Source organism: Cetorhinus maximus, chromosome 6 (assembly GCF_964194155.1).
Source record: "Cetorhinus maximus chromosome 6, sCetMax3.hap1.1, whole genome shotgun sequence".
NCBI classification, from domain to species: domain Eukaryota; kingdom Metazoa; phylum Chordata; class Chondrichthyes; order Lamniformes; family Cetorhinidae; genus Cetorhinus; species Cetorhinus maximus.
This window is the reverse complement of record NC_135884.1, coordinates 134,539,015-134,562,176: the sequence shown is the minus strand read 5'-3', so window position 1 is coordinate 134,562,176 and position 23,162 is coordinate 134,539,015. Positions and strand designations below refer to the sequence as shown.

Sequence of the window (23,162 nt, the reverse complement as noted above, 5' to 3'; positions counted from 1 at the left end):
AGAGGAAACAATCTTTGTATCCCATTCAAAAAGTCACTTCAGAGCCTTCCTTAGCTTTCCATGCCAATGGATTGACCAGCTGAGTTGCCAACAAACCTATTATGGCCAAAGAACAACAACCAAGAAAAGTACAGCACACGAACAGGCCCTTCGGCCCTCCAAGCCTGCGCCGATCATTTTGCCTGTCAAACTAAAACATTTTGCACTTCCGGGGTCCGTATTGCTCTATTCCCATCCTATTCATGTATTTGTCAAGCTGCCTCTTAAACACCACTATTGTACCTGCTTCCACCACCTCGTCTGGTAGCGAATTCCAGACACTCACTACCCTCTGCGTAAAAAACTTGCCCCACACATCTCCTCTAAAGTTTTCTCCACTCACCGTAAATCTATGTCCCCTAGTAATTGACTCTTCCACCCTGGGAAAAAGCTTCACACTATCTACTCTGTCCATGCCACTCATAATTTTGTAAACTTCTATCAAGTCGCCCCTCAATCTCCGTCGCTCTAGTGAGAACAATCAGAGTTTCTCCAACCTCTCCTCATAGCTAATAACTTCCAGACCAGGTAGTATCCTGGTAAACCTCCTCTGCACCCTCTCCAACGCCTCCATATCCTTCTGCTAATGTGGCGACCAGAATTGCACGCAATATTCCAAGTGTGGCCTAACCAAGGTTCTATACAGCTGCAGCATGACTTCCCAGCTTTTATACTCAATACCCCTGCCAATGAAGACAAGCATGTCATATGCCTTCCTTGGAATATTGTGTGCAATTCTGGTCACCACATTAGCAGAAGGATATGGAGGCGTTGGAGAGGGTGCAGAGGAGGTTTACCAAGATGCTGCCTGGTCTGGAGGTTATTAGCTATGAGGAGAGGTTGGAGAAACTCGGATTGTTCTCACTAGAGCAACGGAGATTGAGGGGCGACTTGATAGACCTGCGTTGCCACTTTCAGTGACCTGTGGACCTGTACACCCAGATCCCTCTGCCCGTCGATGCACTTAAGGGTTCTGCCATTTACTGTATAATTCCTACCCGTATTAGACCTTCCAAAATGCATTACCTCACATTTGTCCGGATTAAACTCCATCTGCCATTTCTCCGCCCAAGTCTCCAACCGATCTATATCCCGTTGTATCCTTTGACAAGGCTCTTCGCTATTTGCAACTCCTCCAACCTTAGTGTCGTCTGCAAACTTACTAATTAGCTCAGTTACATTTTCCTCCAAATCATTTATGTATACTACAAACAGCAAAGGTCCCAGCACTGATCCCTGCGGAACTCCACTAGTCACAGCTCTCCATTCAGAAAAGCACCCTTCCACTGCTACCCTCTGTCTTCTATGACCAAGCCAATTCTGTATCCATCTTGCCAGCTCACCTGATCCCATGTGACTTTACCTTCTGTACCAGTCTGCCCTGAGGAACCTTGTCAAAGGCCTTACTGAAATCCATGTAGATAACATCCACTGCCCTTCCATCGTCGATCATATTTGTCACTTCCTTGAAAAACTCGATCAAGTAAATGAGACACGACCTCCCTTCCCAAATGTGAACTTTCCTGATAGCTCCACACCCCTCACCCAACTCTTCCCATCCATATTTCTACCCAAAACGAAGCCACTAACTCATAATGTACGACTGTCATGGTTGTGCCCTAAACTACACAGGTACGGAAAAAACATTTCTCCAGCTGTTTCATTCAGGTTAAACTCATATTTCCAAAACATGAACGTTGTAAGATGAATCTATCTTACTGGTAATTTTGTAATAAAAATTAATCTAAAATCTCTCCAAAACCAAATAATTTAAAGTCTGCATGCAACACATTAATCAGTGACAGTCTACAGTTCTACAAAGAAAGCTGGCTATTAGCATTGTATACTTATTAAAAGAGTCTCATCCCCTCAGCGCTGGCATCTGTAATCAAGGTGTATTGATTTCTGCACTTTACTCACGAATAAAGTACTGTTATGCAATAGCCCAATGATGGATGGTAGCACAGTGATAACGTTATTGGGCTGTTAATCCAGAGACCCCCCACTAATGCTCCGGAGACACGAGTTCAAATCTCAATATGGGTGCTGGAGGGATTTAAATTCAATTAATTAGTAAATAAATCTGGAATAAAAAGCTAGTCTCTATTAATAATGGCCATGAAACTACTGGATTGTCATAAAAACCCAACTGGTTCACTAATGTCCATTAGGGAAGGAAATCTGCTCTCCTTGCCCAGTTTGGCCTACGTTTGACTCCACACCAACGCCAATGAGGTTTACTCTTAAAGTGCCCTCTGAAATGGCCTAGCACTCACTCAGTTGTAGGCAACTCATCGCTTGCTTAATGACAATTAGGGGTAGGCAATAACTGTTGGCCTTGCCAGACACTCATCACAAGAATTAATATATATTAAAAAAAAAGGACATTGAAACAGGTTAAATTCCAAGTTCAAAATCAAAAAGGACCCAATATTGACAATTTTCTACTTAACCAGGGTTAACTCTTTTTGCACAAGATGCTTATCAACGGTATATATTCGAGTAATGGTTAACCTCCAGGAAAAGTTGACCCCTGATTTTAGGCCAGAAAATCCAAACTCTCCGCGTTTGAAGTCAAACTTACCCTAGTGCAAACTACCTATTTTTAAAAATTCATTCACGGGATGTGGGCTTCGTTGGCTGGGTCAGCATATATTGCCCGTTTCTAGATGCCTTTGAGAAGGAGGTGGTGGTGAGTTGCCTTCTTGAACCACTGCAGTCCATATGGTGTAGGTACACCCACAGTGCTGTTAGGAAGGGAGTTCCAGGATTTTGACTCAGCAACAGTGAAGGAATGATGATATATTTCTAAGTCAGGATGGTGAGTGACTTGGAGGGGGACTTCAAGTGGCGGCATTCCCATCTATCTGCTGCCCATGTCCTTCTAATTGGTAGTGGTCGTGGGTTTGGAAGGTGTTGTCTAAGGAGCCTTGGTGAATTCCTGCAGTGCATCTTGTAGATGGTACACATTGCTGCTACCGTGTGTTGGTGGTGGAGGGACTGATTGTTTGTGGATCTGGTGCCAATCAAGCGGACTGCTTTGTCCTGAATGGTGTCCAGCTTCTTCAGTGTTGTAAGAGCTGCACTCATCCAGGCAAGTGGGGAGTATTCCATCACATTCCTGACTTGTGCCTTGTAGATGGTGGACAGGCTTTGGAGAGTCAGGAGGTGAGAGTTACTCGTTGCACGATTCCTAGCCACAGTATTTAATATGGCTAGTCCAGTTCAGTTTCTGGTCAATGGTAACCCCCAGGATGTTGATAATGGGGGATTCAGCGATAGTAATGCCATTGAAAGTCAAGAGGCGATGGTTAGATTCTCTCTTGTTGAAGATGGTCATTGCCTGGCACTTCAGTGGTGCTAATGTTACTTACCAATTGTCAGCCCAAGCCTGGATATTGTCCAGGTCTTGCTGCATTTGGACATGGACTGCTTCAGTATCTGAGGAGTTGCAAATGGTGAACATTGTGCACTCATCAGCGAACATCCCCACTTCTGACCTTACGATAGAAGGAAGGTCATTGATGAAGCAATGGAAGGTGGTTGGGCCTAGGGCACTACCCTGAGGAACTCCTGCAGTGATGTCCTGGAGCTGAGATGACTGAGCTCCAACAACCACAACCATCTTCCATTGTACTAGGCTTGACTCCAACCAGCAGAGTTTTCCCCCTAATTCCCAATGACTCCAGTTTTGCTGGGGCTCCTTGATGCCACACTTGGTCAAAATGCTGCCATGATGTCAAGGGCTGTCACTCTCACTTCACCTTGGGAGTTCAGCACTTTTGTCCATGTTTAAGCCAGGGCTGTAATGAGCTCAGGAGCTGAGTGGCCCTGGCGGAACCTAAACTGGTAATCAGTGAGCAGGTTATTGCTAAGCAAGTGCCACTTGATAGCACTGTTGATAACCCCTTCAATTGCTTTACTGATGATCGAGAGTTGACTGATGGGGCGGTAATTGGCTGGGTTGGATTTGTCCTGCTTTTTGTGTACAGGACAACCCTGGATACATAGCCGGGTAGATGCCAGTGTTGTAGCTGTACTGGAACAGCTTGGCTAGGGACGTGGCAAGTTCTGGAGCACAAGTCTTCAGTACTATTGCCGGAATATTGTCAGGGCCCATAGCCTTTGCGGTATACAGTGCCTTCAGCCTTTTCTTGATATCACATGGAGTAAATCCAATTGGTTGAAGACTGGCATCTGTGATGCTGGGGACCTCCGGAGGAGGCTGAGATGGATCATGCGCTCGGCACTTCTGGCTGAAGATTGTTGCGAATGCTTCAGCCTGATCTTTTGCACTGATGTGCTGGGCTCCTCCATCGTTGAGGATGAGGATATTTGTGGAGCCTCCTCCTCCAAATGAATTGTTTAATTGTCCACCACTATTCACCGTTATTGATAGACTCAGAATAGCACACCATTGAAGACGGCTGTTCAGCTCCTCGTGTCTGCGCACGTTAACACGTGCTGTCAAGGTCGCCACCTCACTGGCGCGTGCAAATCCAGCTTTCTAATATGGTAACATGATATTAAGAAGGAACAGCAGATAAACAGCCCAGTTCAAACTTAAAGTCGTTGAGATTGCACAGCAAACAAATAATTGCTCTGTAGCGAGAAAATTAAGATGTCAGAGGAGAACATTAGAGATTGGAGAAAGTTCTCTGCACAGCTCAGGCAGATGCTTAAGAATAAACATGCAAACAAAAGAAAGCCTAGCATGTGGCAGATGGAAAACTAAGCTGCAAAATATGTCAATGAATATTGCCAGAATGGACTCTCAGTTTCTCGCAGATCCATGCGAATCTTTGCCCTGAAATAAGCAAGAAAATTAGGCACTGCAGATTTCAAAGCCAGCCCTGGATGATGTACCAGGTTTGTGAAGAGAAACAATTTTGTACTGTGATGGAAAACTAAGAATGCACAGTGTGTCCCAGCAGAACTTGATGACAGGCTTACTGCATTTCAGTGGTTTATAATCAAATAATCGACAGAAGAATGGATGCAGATTGGCCTGTATTGGGAACATGGATAAGACTCCCATGAATTTTGACATACCAACCAGTCAAACAGTGAGCAAAGTTGGGGAGGAGACAGTGTTAATGAAGGCAACTAAACTGAAATTAAGTTACATAAATGGCTTTTGCTTTTGATGAATTTGATAAAATGTGATGAATTTAGTGTACACAAATTAACATCTGTCTCTTTGGAGGTTATTTATAAATAAAAATTTGATAAATAAAAAATACGTTTTGTCTTGTTTTGCACTACTTTTGGGGGTGGGGTAAGTGGGAGCAGTCTCAGGCTTGGCAACTGTGACAGGAAAATCGGAGAGAGTGGATTTCAACCCCTCGAAAATATTACTTGTGTAAAAGTCGACCCCCTAATTTTTGGCTAAAAATTTACTCTTAGAAACTCGATTTTCACATGAATATGTATGGTAATTGGACAAGTGTGCTTTCTTTAAAAACAAGCACATGGTTACTGCTTCTGAACAAATGTCTACATGCTTTATTCTGTGTCAATGTTTGCTTTTGCCAATCATCTGCTGTACCTAAATTGTGGAAACATAAAGTTCTCCAAAAAATAAAGTTTCGCCAACTCCAAAATAAAAACCCAGCGGAGGTATTTAAAAAGGTTCAGCACAGGACGATCCTACAACAAATAGCAGCATCAAATGCCTGTCAGCACAGAGTTGTACTACATCTTCCAGAATATTCAACACTCTCCAAATCATAGGATTTTGTGGGGGGGTAGTAGTGGTGGCGAAGGTTAAACTTTCAAGTACTAGAATCCTCATTCTGAAAAGTATCAAGTTGTTGCTTCTTCAACAGACCTGAAAACTGTTTATGTTTCCCTAATGAAAATGTTACCAAAGGTTAATTTCTCTTTCCCATAACCATTAATGGCCCTTACCTGTACTCACCTGGTAGCACAGCAATTACCTTTTTGAAGCACATTGGCAAAAGAAACAAGAGTGAGATTGAGGAGATTGTGCTTTTTTAAAAACACACAACTTGTTATAATTGGCAATGTGCTGCCTCAAAGAATGGCGGCAACAGATTCAACAGTAACTTTCAAAGGGGAATTGTATATATACTTGAAAAGGAAATATTTGAAGAGTTATGGAGAAAAAGCAGGGGAGTGGAATTAATTACATAGCTCTTATAAAGGCATGGGCACATGGGCTGAATGGCCTTCCTCAGCGCTGTATGATCCTATGAAAAGATAAGGGGGACGTATATTCCAGTAGTAATGTGTCATCAATCACAGGCAATGTTTTTCAATTTCTTTTTTCCCCCCAAAAGTGCTGCATGTAAAATTCTGCCATGCAAGACCTAGAGCTATTTTCTGTCCTAAGGGAAGGTCACTTTTTTTTTAAAAATATACAAGAAATGTCGATGTCGAAACTTAAAATATAGAAACTGAAACATCCATTAACATATTAAATTGATGGAACAAGTTGAGATCAGCATTATAAATGCTGATGGATCAGCACTGCAAGCACAATCAGGGCTACACTTCAAGCAAGACTCACAGCTCATACCAGTAAATCATAATCAGTGGAAAATATTGTTCCACCCAAGATGACTAATGTAACTTAATATACAGAACGCAGGCATTACTTAAACTATAGAATGCTACCCCACCCTAGATGCATTTCTGCTCAATTAAGCACAGGAAGTATGAGCAATGATAGAAGCTAGTACTTTCTCTTAAGCGCTCTAAATTGAAACCCGAGGATTCAGAACTCCTTCTTGCAAAGGAATTGAATGTTACAAACCACTAACAGGACGACCTTCAGTAATAAAAATGGTCACACCATGTGTCTTATTTGCAGCAATAGTTCATGCTCTCTGGGTTTACAGCTCTTATGCAGATCTGACATTCATGATTTTCCAGTGTAATTTTTCCAGCATAAGCAAACTACCACCCATTTATTTTCAATAACCAATATGAATGCCCTGCTCAGCCTCCATCAACCCCTCTCTTGCACATATTTATCTTTCTTCAGGTTTGTCCTTCTTGTATTCTCACTTACCCTTTTTTTTTAGGACTTCTCTGTTTTTTCCTCTCTCTTTTCTAGCCTTATCATTTTGCTCAGTGACTGAAGAGGGTGCATAGTTTCATAGATGCCACTAGCAGCTCACCAAAAGGAGCATTCTACAAATAACTCCATTCTATAAATCTGGACAATGAGCACTGGCAGGTTATTCAATCTCGGGGTTATCGGTGATGAGGCTGACCACTGGATATTCACATATGTACATTACCCATTAGGAGTAAGAGCCCTGTCCAATCCCCCTCTTCCCCCAATCCGCTGACAGTGAAGCAAATTGCACTGTCTCACTACAGTGCCAACTAGGTTAAGGAAACTCAGACTAGTGTTAAATCTGTGACCTTCCTGATTTGTATGCTCAGTATATCACATGGTGCTTTTACTCAATAAGCTGAAATGAGGATTTGAAGAGAAAAACTAAGATTTAAGATCAATGCAACTTTTAGAATAATCATGCTTCAAAATGAAAAATTAAATGAAGGCGAGAATTATCTCAGCCAACTTCACTCTATGTCTTATAAAGCAAACACTTAGCCAGCCCGTCTACAGGTTGAGAGTGGTGCTGCAACATAGTTTGTGAATCAGTGACTGGATGAAATCATCTGAACAATGCTAAAGTTCCTGAACATCCCTCAAGTGAGAGAGGGAAAACAAATTTAATAAGGATTGAAGAGATGTGATGCGAGCTCTGATATCCCTCCCTGATTTTTTCCAACACTCGAGAGTGCATGTCACCCAGACCTAGTAAATTGTTAACTTTCAGTTCAGCTATTTTTTTTTCCAGAATAAATTCCTTTTCCACAGTCAGTTCCACTAATTGTTCCATATACTTCTCTAGTACATCTATGTTCTCACTTCCACCATCATCTGTAGAAACTAGGTAAAATATTTAATATTGCTGTGTTGGCTTAAAGTTCCAGAGTTAGAGAGATTTTGCTCTTTTGCACTTGTTTTCTTTTTACAAATTTCATTCTTTTAAAAATTTTTACTATTTCCTTTCATATTATCTATTTTTTTCTCATTCTCTTTTACCCGTGGTAATCTCCCTTCTTCTGATATTCCTCATGGTTATTATTTATCATTATTAGCGCTAACTTAGTGATATGCCTCCTTTTGTTTAGTTAAAATGTCTGCTTAACTCCAGAACTCCATATTCTGATGCACTCCATTTTTGCCTTATAGGAAGATATGGGTACACATGCCTAGTGGTTATGATGCTGAACTAGCAAGCCTTGAGGGCATGAGGCCAAACCTAAACCTGGAATTCCATATTTCTGTTAATCTGTGGTAAGCACAATAAAATGACCTTTAAAGCTATTATGAATTTCAACAGGAGGTTCATCAGTGTCCGATTGAGAAGGGAACCTGCAACCTCTACCTGGTTTGGATTACATGTGAAGTTGGTGCAACACTTACGTCAGTGACTCAATATCCTCAGGGGAATGGACAATAAATCCATCTTGGCAGTGCTGCCCATGCCCCAAGATCAAATGTTAAAAATATATTTTGTACTCTCCACGCTTCAACCCACCAAAAGCTCCACCAATGACATTAATTTACTTAACCATCCTGATCTCTTCAGTCCCGAATATTTAATTTAGCAAAATAAACATGCAAATATCTATTTTTATTACTTAGGGAACTCAGCTCAGTATAAAATTCCTTTCATTTCGTCTAATCAAATTTAAATAATATTTTAAGAGTTTACGTTGATGATCACTAAATAATGTTCAGAGCTGAACCTGCATCGCTAAAATGACAACATTTCATGTTTATCCTTTTTAATTAGGACATTGAATCTCTCAATCTAATCAAAAGTTGAGTTGTGATAATAATAGTAATATTTCATCCCATAAACCATTATAACAGATCAACCTCAAATTCTATTGGCCATTAGCTGCCCAAAATATAAATATGTGATTATAAAGTTCATATATTTGGCTCAATATAATATGAAAGATAAATTACAAACTCGTGCAACAATGCTGAAGATGAGTACATTACATGAACAATGTTGTAGGCTCCAAGCGGTAACATATGCATTGCCCTACACAATTGTGCCTACTTTAAATCCCATATCTCCCTATTTTAACGGTGATAAATTTGGATAATTTGTAACCATTGGCAATAAATCCTTAACCCCCTTAGTCTTAAATGTTGAATCTATCAACCATGCCAGATTGAATTGTGAAAGGTCACAACCTGTGTGTTTAAGTCTTCTCAATTTAGGGAACAAATTCAAACAAGGGCAACAAGTTTTTCCTCAAAGCGAAGGCAAACAAAAATAGAAACAATTTATATACCAGGTGGCACATTTTCATATTTTGTGGTATTTAAAGACTGTTGCCAAATTGTGTAATCCTCCAATCTCTCTCAGAGAAGTACTGACTCAAGACTTCATACTCCTACAAGAATGGATGGAAAAGCTGAGGGTTTATTATTTCATATGCTTTATTGTAACCCTGATATTTCCAAACTGTTTTTGCTGCGCCCACCCTCCCACTTTGGAGATTCATGTTGCATGTGCATGCCCACTCTTCTAAGAAAGAGCATTTTTGGAAAGCACAAGAGAATTTTATTTTCACAGCTAACATAAATTGTACAAGAGAGAAAGCAACATTAATAGCAAGGTATTAGTGTACTATTCAATAAACCTGAACAAAAGAGAACACGTAACAACTCACCTTTATCCAAGTATGTAAGTCAGCTTGCTGCTAGTGCATAATTTGTGGCAGCTTGGTTTGATTTCAGAGTTTCAACTGCAAATCAGTCTCTAGATTCAAGCGGATTTTATACGTGTTTTATAAGTAAGCGAAACAAAACTTACATCACACAGATCCAAGGAGGAAAGGTGAAAAGGTATTTTAACAACTCTTTGGGATAACTCAGGGAACACTTTTTCAATTGAAAAGCAAAGGTTATGAAGAGGAACAGCTTTAAAATTACCCCTCAAAGCAGAGTCACCAGCTCTAAAGGTCTTATCAACTCAGGGAAATCTTGGCCTTTATCACGAACTCCTCTGAAAACGGATCGCACAACCAGAAAAAAAATCATGCAATTCTTTTGACTCTCTTTTGGGCACGAAGAAATTTGATGCATTTTGTGCAAAACTGAGACAAATGCTCCCAAGTTGATTCATTAATTTCTAGGATCAACATCTCACAGTCTACAATGACAGAAAGCAATATTGGGAACATAGTTGCATTGGCGCAGAAAGTGTTGGATAAATAATGGTGAGCTCACGGCACTCGCCATTTTTAGTTTGTAAAAACCCCAGCAATGTGCGCGAAGAGGAGATACACCACGAGATCCAATACACCACGAGATCCAACACACCACAAATTGCTGGACAATTTATGTTTCTCCGCCGTTAGCCTAGACAAATCTCAAAAATGGAACCTAGCTGCAACCCTCTCCGTTGGCATTCATTGTGTGTGAAGAAATTGCTGAATTTGTGCTGTTGTTGCAAACCAATCACACCGCAGTTATTCAAAGCTGGGAATTCATGCTGTAAGGATCAACGTTAATCACGTAATTTATGGTCCTTACATGCCTCTCAAACTTGCAGGTCCGAATAGGAATAATTAAGATGTACAATCTAATTTTCGCAGGTACTCCCAGTAAACAAATCCTAGGGGGCTTTTTCCTTAAAATTAAAAATGTTAACACCAATCAGGAAATCAAGTCTGTTCAAACAAACAACCAAAATAAATTCTTCAATTTTCATTTACTAGCATGCATCCTTCCTGAGATGATTAGTATCTATTAAAAAATACTTTTAGCTTTTTGTGTACAACCAACACTACTGTCCAACTATTATGATTTTGAATGCCTTTCCAAGTATCAACTAAGGTCTGGTTGTGTCAAAGAAGTCTAACCACTGTGTGAAACTATTTACTTCTATGGAGAGCTTACAGGAAGATAATTGAAGATTAGAAGGATTAAAATGCTAAACTGCTAATTTCCATATTGATTCATATCAATATTTAAAGTCATATGCACAATATAGGTTTAAAAAACAGGAATTCCTATTCACAACATATTAACCTAAAGTTTTGCGAGATGAAGGGTCAGCTCCTCTGCTAAGATGGTGCTATCTGGGCTGTGGCTTCTCAGCATTGTTTAGTGGAAGCGCACTACAGATGTGCCACTGGAGGAGGCGGTATGCAGGTGGACTTTGATATTTTGGTCTCATTCCATCCAATCTAAGGGCAACTTTTGTCCTGTGAATTCACCCTTATTAGGAAGTGGTACGACAATACCCAAATTCACCTAGTGAGACTCCTACAGTTAACAAATACCTTAGTTCACCAGTTAAGGCAGGATCTGAATGCTCCCTGCCGACACACTGACCACGGTATTCTAACACGTCACATTCTGATGTTTCACAATATTGGGTGGGTTTAGGTTTCAGATTATTCCATGAAATTAATCTTTTAATTGCATACATTAATTTGAGATAATTTTTTATTCCTAAAGTGTATGAAAACACTCATTGTGCTGTAGAAATTTAGGTCTGAACTCAGCATCCAGACACATTATGGGTCTTCAACAGTGAAAATGCTGAACTTTCAACACTATTATAATGGAATATAACAGCAGTCTGAGGAACTCCTGCTCCAATAATGGCATCAAGAGCAGGTCAGAGGCTGGGAATTCTGTGGCAAATAACTAATCTCCTGACTCCCCAAAGTCTGTCCACCATCTACAAGGCACATGGAATACTCTCCACTTGCCTGGACGAGCGCAACTCCAACAACACTCAAGAAGCTCAACACCATCCAGGACAATGCAACCCACTTGATTGGCACCCTATTCACCATCTTAAACATTCACTCCCTCCATCATCAATGCACAGTGGCAGCAGTATGTACCATCTACAAGATGCATTGCAGCAACTCACCAAGGCTCCTTTAACAGCACCTTCCAAACCCACAACCTCTACCACCCAAAAGGACAAGGGCAGCAGATGCACAAGAACACCACCTCCCTCCAAGTTCCACACCTTCCTAACTTGGAACTATATCGCTGTTCCTTCACTGTTGCTGGGTCAAAATCCTGCAACTCCCTTCTTAACTTCACTGTGGATGTACCTACACCACACGGACTGCAGCAGTTCAAGAAAGCAGCTCACCACCACCTTCTCAAAGGGCAATTAGGATGGGCAATAAATGCTGGCCTAGCCAGCAACACCCACATCTCATGAAAGAATATAAACAAAATATGGAGCTTAAGTGTCAACACTCTTGATACAAGCAATAAGTTACACATGTGCACAATTAAAATCAGTCTTAGAATAAAATTTCTGCATTTACGCAACTCATGTGAAAAAAACATCACCCTTGATAGAAAGAGAAAAAAAAAAGACTTGCATTTATAAAACACTTTTCATGACCACTGAATGTCTCAAAGCACTTTACAGCCAATTAAGTACTTTTTGAAATGTAGTCACTCTTGTAATGTAGGAAACACAGCAGGTAATTTTCACTCAGCAAACTCCCACAAACAGCAATATGGTAATAACTAGATAATATGTTTTTGTAATGTTGATTGAGGGATAAAATTGGCCAGAACAGCAGGGATAACTCCCCTTTGCTCTGCTTCAAAACAGTGTCATGGAATCTTTTACAGCCACTCGAGTGAGCAGATGGGGCCTGGGTTTAACATCTTGTCTGAAAGACAGGACATCCGACAGCGCAGTGCTCCCTCAGTACTGCACTGGAGTGTCAGCCTTGACTTTTTAAAAAAATTATTTATGGGATGAGCATCGCAGGCTAGGCCAGCATTTATTGACCATCCCCAATTGCCCTTGAGATGGTGGTGTGCTGCCTTTTTAAACCACTGCAGTCCATGTTGTGTAGGTACAACCACAGTGCTGTTTGGAAGGGAGTTCCAGGATTTTGACCCAGCAACAGTGAAGGAACAGTGATATATTTCAAGTGAGGATGGTGAGTAGCTTGGAGGGGAACTTCCAGGTGGTGGTGTTCCCACGTATCTGTTGTCCTTGTCCTTCTAGAGGAGAGTAGTCATGGGTTTGGAAGGTCCTGTCCAAGGAGCCTTGGTGAGTCCCACTGCTGCTACTGTGCGTCGGTGGTGGAGGGAGTGAATGTGGTGCCAATCAAGCGGGCTGCTTTGTCCTGGATGGTGTCAAGCTTCTTGAGTGTTGTTGGAGCTGCATCCAGGCAAGTGAGGAGTATTCCATCACACTCCTGACTTGTGCCTTGTAGATGGTGGACAGGCTTTGGCGAGTCAGGTGGTGAGTTACTCGTCACAGGATTCCAACCTCCTCTGACCTGCTCTTGTAACCAGTGTTTATGTGGCTGGTCCAGGTCAGCTCCTGGTCAATGGTAAGCCCAGATTTGAACCCAGCACCTTGTGATTCAGACTGTGCTACCGATTGAGCCAGGGAGGACACACATATAGGCTTCCTGCGGATTATGGAAGTGTAAATGTGTCTAACTCAGTCACTGCAAAGGGCGAGGCAGCTGAAGACTCCCTGCCCTGAGGGTGACAACGCACTGATATCAGTTTAGATTTATCCCAGAGAGGCCCTCCCAATCAAGCTGGGGGGGGGGGGGGGTGCTGACCCTGAGCTCTGGGGGTGCAGGAGGCCAGCCCCCCCTCCCCACCTCTCTCCCCGGGGTTTCGCCGCTGCATTGCCCCCCACCCCCTGCCTCCTGCCCCCTCCCTCTCTCTCCCTCCCTCACTGACCTGACATACGGGCTGGCCGCCGCCAGCAGGTTCTTCTGCACCAGGATCTCCTGACCCTCCACCACCAGCACCGCGTCGCAGAACAGCGGCTCCTCCCGGAAGGAGCTGAGGCTCTTCAGCAGCTTGTTGGCGTGTTGGGGGTCCCAGACCATGGACACCGAGCCCCCGCCGCCGCTCCCACCACCACCGCCGCCCCGCTCCGCCGTCATCCTCACTCTGCTCCCACACCCCAGTCCCTGTCGCCGGCTCCAGCCCTCATCATCCCGCGACTACGGCTCCCGCCAACACCCACAGCTCCGCTCCCGAAAGGCGTTTCTCTCACAATCCCCGCCAGAGGGACAGCGGGAAGCCCCATTCAAACTGTTCATCCTGATGTTCCTGACTGCTGTCCAATGGCCAGTTTTCCATTGCTCACGTTTGTATTTTTATTTGATTTTCAGTATTTTAAAATAGTTTTGTACATATGGACCACTATTTGTGTTATTTATCATGATTTACACTTGAGGATGGTGCCATCTGCTGGTTATACTGACATATGGTGTCCTGCATATACTGACATATGGTGTACTCCTGCATATACTGACATATGGTGTCCTGCATATACTGACATATGGTGTCCTCCTGCATATAGTGACATATGGTGTCCTGCATATACTGACATATGGTGTCCTCCTGCATATAGTGACATATGGTGTCCTGCATATACTGACATATGGTGTCCTCCTGCATATAGTGACATATGGTGTCCTGCATATACTGACATATGGTGTCCTGCATATACTGACATATGGTGTCCTGCATATACTGACATATGGTGTCCTCCTGCATATAGTGACATATGGTGTCCTGCATATACTGACATATGGTGTCCTGCATATACTGACATATGGTGTCCTGCATATACTGACATATGGTGTCCTCCTGCATATAGTGACATATGGTGTCCTCCTGCATATAGTGACATATGGTGACCTGCATATACTGACATATGGTGTCCTGCATATACTGACATATGGTGTCCTGCATATACTGACATATGGTGTCCTCCTGCATATAGTGACATATGGTGTCCTGCATATACTGACATATGGTGTCCTGCATATACTGACATATGGTGTCCTGCATATACTGACATATGGTGTACTGCTGGATATACTGACATATGCTGTACTCCTGGATATACTGGCATATGGTGTCCTGCATATACTGACATATGGTGTCCTCCTGCATATAGTGACATGTGGTGTCCTGCATATACTGACATATGGTGTCCTGCATATACTGACATATGGTGTCCTCCTGCATATAGTGACATATGGTGTCCTGCATATACTGACATATGGTGTCCTGCATATACTGACATATGGTGTCCTGCATATACTGACATATGGTGTCCTCCTGCATATAGTGACATATGGTGTCCTGCATATACTGACATATGGTGTCCTGCATATACTGACATATGGTGTCCTCCTGCATATAGTGACATATGGTGTCCTGCATATACTGACATATGGTGTCCTGCATATACTGACATATGGTGTCCTGCATATACTGACATATGGTGTACTGCTGGATATACTGACATATGCTGTACTCCTGGATATACTGGCATATAGTGTCCTGCATATACTGACATATGGTGTCCTGCATATACTGACATATGGTGTCCTGCATATACTGACATATGGTGTACTGCTGGTTATACTGACATATGGTGTCCTGCATATACTGACATATAGTGTCCTCCTGCATATACTGACATATGGTGTCCTCCTGCATATACTGACATATGGTGTCCTGCATATACTGACATATGGTGTCCTGCATATACTGACATATGGTGTACTGCTGGTTATACTGACATATGGTGTCCTGCATATACTGACGTATGGTGTCCTGCATATACTGACATATGGTGTCCTGCATATACTGACATATGGTGTCCTGCATATACTGACATATGGTGTACTGCTGGATATACTGGCATATGGTGTACTCCTGGATATACTGACATATGGTGTCCTGCATATACTGACATATGGTGTCCTGCATATACTGACATATGGTGTACTGCTGGATATACTGACATATGGTGTACTCCTGGATATACTGACATATGGTGTACTCCTGGATACACTGACATATGGTGTACTGCTGCATATACTGACATATGGTGTACTCCTGGATATACTGACATATGCTGTACTCCTGCATATACTGACATATGGTGTACTCCTGGATATACTGACATATGGTGTACTCCTGCATATACTGACAAATGGTGTACTCCTGCACATACTGACATATGGTGTACTCCTGGATACACTGACATATGGTGTACTCCTGCATATACTGACATATGGTGTACTCCTGCATATACTGACATATGCTGTACTCCTGCATATACTGACATATGGTGTACTCCTGGATACACGGACATATGGTGTACTCCTGCATATACTGACATGTGGTGTACTCCTGCATATACTGACATATGGTGTACTCCTGGATATACTGACATATGGTGTACTCCTGGATATACTGACATATGGTGTACTGCTGCATATACTGACATATAGTGTACTGCTGGATATACTGACATATGGTGTACTGTTGCACATACTGACATATGGTGTACTCCTGCATATACTGACATATGGTGTACTCCTGCATATATTGGCATATGGTGTACTCCTGGATATACTGACATATGGTGTACTGCATACACTGACATATGGTGTACTCCTGGATATACTGACATATGGTGTACTCCTGCATATACTGGCATATGGTGTACTCCTGCATATACTGGCATATGGTGTACTCCTGCATATACTAGCATATGGTGTACTCCTGCATATACTGGCATATGGTGTCCTGCTGCATATACTGACATATGGTGTACTCCTGCATATACTGACATATGGTGTACTGCTGGATACACTGACATATGGTGTATTGCTGGATACACTGACATATGGTGTACTGCTGGATATACTGACATATGGTGTACTCCTGCATATACTGATATATGGTGTACTGCTGGATACACTGACATATGGTGTACTCCTGCATATACTGACATATGGTGTACTCCTGCATATACTGACATATGGTGTACTACTGCATATACTGACATATGGTGTACTCCTGCATATACTGACATATGGTGTACTCCTGCATATACTGACATATGGTGTACTCCTGCATATACTGACATATGGTGTCCTCCTGGATACACTGACATATGGTGTACTCCTGCATATACTGACATATGGTGTCCTCCTGGATACACTGACATATGGTGTACTCCTGGATATACTGACATATGGTGTACTGCTGGATACACTGACATATGGTGTACTGCTGGATACACTGACATATGGTGTACTGCTGGATACACTGACATATGGTGTACTCCTACATATACTGACATATGGTGTACTGCTGGATACACTGACATATGGTGTACTGCTGCATATACTGACATATGGTGTACTGCTGGATACACTGACATATGGTGTACTCCTGCATATACTGACATATGGTGTACTGCTGGATACACTGACATATGGTGTACTGCTGGATACACTGACATATGGTGTACTGCTGGATATACTGACATATGGTGTACTCCTGCATATACTGACATATGGTGTATTCCTGCATATACTGACATATGGTGTACTGCGGGATATACTGACATATGGTGTATTCCTGCATATACTGACATATGGTGAACTCCTGCATATACTGACATATGGTGAACTCCTGCATATACTGACATATGGTGTACTCCTGCATATACTGACATATGGTGTACTGCTGGATATACTGACATATGGTGTACTGCTGCATATACTGACATATGGTGTACTCCTGCATATACTGACATATGGTGTACTCCTGCATATACTGACATATGGTGTCCTCCTGGATACACTGACATATGGTGTACTCCTGGATATACTGACATATGGTGTACTGCTGGATACACTGACATATGGTGTACTGCTGGATACACTGACATATGGTGTACTGCTGGATACACTGACATATGGTGTACTCCTACATATACTGACATATGGTGTACTGCTGGATACACTGACATATGGTGTACTGCTGCATATACTGACATATGGTGTACTGCTGGATACACTGACATATGGTGTACTCCTGCATATACTGACATATGGTGTACTGCTGGATACACTGACATATGGTGTACTGCTGGATACACTGACATATGGTGTACTGCTGGATATACTGACATATGGTGTACTCCTGCATATACTGACATATGGTGTACTCCTGCATATACTGACATATGGTGTACTGCGGGATATACTGACATATGGTGTACTCCTGCATATACTGACATATGGTGTACTCCTGGATACACTGGCATATGGTGTACTCCTGGATATACTGACATATGGTGTACTGCTGGATACACTGGCATATGGTGTACTCCTGCATATACTGACATATGGTGAACTCCTGCATATACTGACATATGGTGAACTCCTGCATATACTGACATATGGTGTACTCCTGCATATACTGACATATGGTGTACTGCTGGATATACTGACATATGGTGTACTGCTGCATATACTGACATATGGTGTACTGCTGGATACACTGACATATGGTGTACTGCTGGATATACTGACATATGGTGTACTCCTGCATATACTGACATATGGTGTACTCCTGCATATACTGACATATGGTGTACTGCGGGATATACTGACATATGGTGTACTCCTGCATATACTGACATATGGTGTACTCCTGGATATACTGACATATGGTGTACTCCTGGATATACTGACATATGGTGTACTGCTGGATACACTGGCATATGGTGTACTCCTGCATATACTGATATATGGTGTACTGCTGGATACACTGACATATGGTGTACTCCTGCATATACTGACATATGGTGTACTCCTGCATATACTGACATATGGTGTACTCCTGCATATACTGACATATGGTGTACTCCTGCATATACTGACATACGGTGTACTCCTGGATACACTGACATATGGTGTACTGCTGGATACACTGACATATGGTGTATTCCTGCATATACTGACATATGGTGAACTCCTGCATATACTGACATATGGTGTACTCCTGCATATACTGACATATGGTGTACTGCTGGATTTACTGACATATGGTGTACTGCTGCATATACTGACATATGGTGTACTCCTGCATATACTGACATATGGTGTACTCCTGGATATACTGACATATGGTGTACTCCTGCATATACTGACATATGGTGTACTCCTGGATATACTGACATATGGTGTACTGCTGGATATACTGACATATGGTCTACTCCTGCATATACTGACATATGGTCTACTCCTGCATATACTGACATATGGTCTACTCCTGCATATACTGACAGATGGTGTACTGCTGGATATACTGACATATGGTGTACTCCTGCATATACTGACAGATGGTGTACTGCTGGATATACTGACATGGTATACTGCTGGATATACTGATATATGGTATACTGTTGGATATGCTGTTATGGTATAATGCTGAATATACAGCTATGGCTTACTGCTGGGTATACTGCTATATGGTACGCTGCTGAATATTCAGCTATGGTATACTGCTGTGGTACACTGCTGGATATACTGCTATGGTATACTTTAACAAAACACACACATACACAGGGCAGAATTTTAACCATGCCATGCCATTCCCGATGGCGGAACAGGATGTGGGCTCCACTTCTGCTCTCTTACATTTTGCTGGTTCCCACACAATTACAATTAATATTTAAAGTGCCGACGGCATGCAATGGAGACATGTGAGATCATGCAGCAGGGGAAGCTTTTCAGTGCTGAAACCTGTCATTAGCTAACAATTCAGCAGGTAGGGGTGGTTATAAAAGAGCTTCCTGGAAAAACAAGGAGCCTTTGCATCACGGCCCCAACTTTCCTGCCCAACTCCATTGCCATTCACCGAATTGAGAACATGAAAGTGACACAGGTAATTTTTTTAATTTAAATTTCGTTGTAAATATTTCACATCTGATTGGTTTCACTTTATTCATGGTGGCAGGGCATCATCATTATTTGTTGAGACTAACTTAATCAGAGATCTAAATGTACCAGCATGCCTCATGGTTGGCATGCATTGATTGTTACAGAAAAGTTGGGGACGTTTCTTTATTGTGGAAGAAACAACGTTGTGTTTTTGCATTTACTCTTTTTATCTATCTTGGTGTTGAGTGTTATTTTTGCGAGTGAGAGAGACATGGCTGAACTTGCATGCTCAGCTGTCCCTCCATTCTGTGTATTGTAAAGGACATTGTCTGTGATCATTCTCAGTGGGGATAATTGAAATTGAACTCAAAGTGCTGTAAGGACTCTGCCAGCCGACACCTTGAGATGGACCCACAAGTGGGACAGCACTGACACTGCTCATTTTCTTACCTTGACTGACTGCTCCCACCATGCATCCCCCCCCCCACTACACCCCCATCACTAGGCCCTTCCCACTTCACTCATCCATGCCTCCGAGCCCACCCTCTGTCCTCTCTAGGTACTCTCTTCCACTCCTTTAAGCCCCACGTCCCATTCCACAGACTCCCCCTCACCACCAACTTGTCCTTGCCGGTCCTGAGCCTCCATACAAGCTGCCACGCTCCTGCTTCCCTCCCTTGTGCTGCAGAGCTCAACAGGGAAAACCGCTGACCTCAAACACAGCTACACAAAGCCGACTGTTGCATGCCACCTTCAAAGGAACGGGAACCGGGTGCCACAAAATTATCGTGCGCCGCTGAATTTTTAATGAAGGTCGGACATAATTCCAAAAAGCTTTACGGTAACGAGTATTCACGATTACAAACGTATTACAAGTAGGAAACTGCCATGGGATGGAGTGAGGCCCAACCCACCACAATCACACCAGAGTTAATCTCTAAATTTGAACCTGCCAGATACCTTTCCCACTCTTGCAGGCTCCATAACGCACCCCCACCCCCCCCACCCCATCAAAAAACCAGTGGTATCCATAAGAAAAATACAATTGGATTGGATTTGAGTTGAACTTCAAGGGAGCTGGGATAATCAATACATAACTAAATATAGAGCAATTCCTTGAGGCACCTCAGCAAAAATCTACGATGTCTTTTTTTTTTAAAATCTGAACCTTTGTGATTATTTTTCCTCCTTCACAGCAGCAAAAATGAATAGTTTTACATTAGGGTAATTAATACTATTTATAATTACAGAAGTTTTCTAGGATCAGGATAACCTCACATCAGGAAGAATCATATTGGACTCAAAACATGTTCCTCTGTCCACAGAACCTACCAGGCCTGCTGAGTTTTCCAACCCTTTTGTTTTTATTTCAGATCTCCAGCACCCACAGTATTTTGCTTTTATTAACATCACATCAGTCCAGAGAAACATTGAGGTATTTATGTTTTAAATACAACAATAGAAATTAGACAAAGATAGCATGTATGTACAAAAAAGTAATCAAAAAGGCTATTTAAATTTTGTCCTTTATCTTAACGGGGTCGAGATTCAAAAGTGAGTATTTTATTTGTTCAGTGGATGTGGGTGTACGCTGACATTTCCCGAGAACATGGAGGTGAGCTGCCTTTTTGAACCACTACAGTCCATGTGGAGTAGATGCACCCATAGGGCTGTTGGGAAGGGAGTTGCAGGATTTTGGCCAAGTGACACTGAAGGAACAGCGATATATTTCCAAGTCAGGATGGTATGTGACTTGGAAAGGAACTTGCAGGTGGTGGTGGTGCTCCCTTCCATCTGCTGTCATTGTTCTTCCAGGTGGTAAAGGTTGCAGGTTTTGGAAGATGCTGTCGAAGGAGCTTTGGTGAGTTGCTGCATGCTTCTTGTAAATGGCACTCTCTACAGTGGTTAGAGAGTGAATATTTAAGGTGGTGGATGCACTGCTAATGAAGCAAGCTGCTTTGTACTGGATAGTGCTGAGCTTCTTAGGTAATGGAGCTGCACCCATCCAGGCAAATGGAGAGTATTCAGTCAGACTCTTGACTTATGCCTTGTAGATTGTGGAAAGTCATTGGGAAGCCACGTGGTGAGTAACGCACCACAGAATTCTCAGCCTCTAACCTGCTCTTGGAACCACTGAATTTAAGTGGCTGCTCCAGTTCAGTTTGTCACGATATTGATTGTGGGGAATTCAGTGATGGTAATGCTGCTGAATGTCAAGGGTTAGATTCTGTCTTGTTGGAGATGGTCATTGCCTGGCATTTAAGTAGCAAGCAACATCTGCACCACATATCAGCAAGACTTTGAATGTTGTCCGGGTCTTGTTGCATGCAGGTACAGATGGCTTCATTATCTGAGGAGTTACACATAGAACTGAACACTCTGCAAACATCACACTTTTGACCATATGATGGAAGGGAGGTCACTGATGAAGCAGCTGAAGATGGTTGGGCCATGACACTATCCTGAGGAAGTCCTGCAGCAATGTCTGAGGGATGAGATGATTGTCCTTCAACAACCACAACGATCTTCCTCTGTGCTAGGATGACTCCAACCAGTGGAGTTTTCTCCCATTCCCATTGATTTCATTTACTAGGGCTTTTTGACATCACACTTGGTCAAATGCTGCCTTGATGCTAATTAGAGAGCTTTGGTCATATCCCATTCTGGATTACCATATTCAGTTCCAGGCACCGAACCTCAGGAAATAGATACTGATTGCATAAATGTAGTTTATATTCCTCTGAGATTAGAAGATTCAGGCATGATCTAATGTAAAGGTTTAAGATGATAAAGGGATTTGATAGGATAGACATAGAAAAGGTATTTTCTTTGGTGGGGGAAAAACCAGAACAAAAGGTTTAAGGAAAGCCAGGCCACTTAGGAGTGAAATCAGGATGTAGTTTTTCACAAAAAAAAAATCTGGAACTTACTCTTTCAAATAGCAATAAGTTCTGCATCAATTGAAATTTTCAAGACTGAAATTGATAGATTTTAGTTAAGTTGAGTAACAAGGGTTAATGGAACAAAGGCAGCTAAATGGAGTGGAGGTGCAGATCAGCCTTCATCTATTTGAATGGCCTAGCCTTTTGTTCTTTCAGTTGTAATGAAATTCATTAGTCCCTTTCCTTACATCAATTTTATGAGAGTGATACTTGTGCAAGGATGTTTCGGGTTAAATGCAGCTTAACACTTGTTACCATCCGAGAAAAATTGATGCAAACATTTTCTTGAAGCCCAATGAAGTCCTAGAAATAACCCAAAACATTAATCTACAATCTTCAGGTATTTCATTTTATTTTAGAGGTTTTACTATGATATCTTTCTAA

At 42.2% G+C, this 23,162-nt stretch overlaps 1 protein-coding gene across 2 annotated transcripts in view; it reads right to left on the bottom strand.

Annotated features, from left to right (window-relative positions):
- gan (gigaxonin) overlaps window positions 1–14,069 on the bottom strand; it is a 108,832-nt gene extending 94,763 nt beyond the window's left edge. For both annotated transcript variants that reach the window (XM_078544548.1, XM_078544546.1), the window contains exon 1: window positions 13,805–14,069. In XM_078544548.1, the coding sequence (XP_078400674.1) occupies window positions 13,805–14,013 (209 nt within the window). In that variant the 5' untranslated portion in view covers window positions 14,014–14,069. The remainder of the gene's footprint in view (window positions 1–13,804) is intronic.
- Window positions 14,070–23,162: the final 9,093 nt, after the last annotated feature.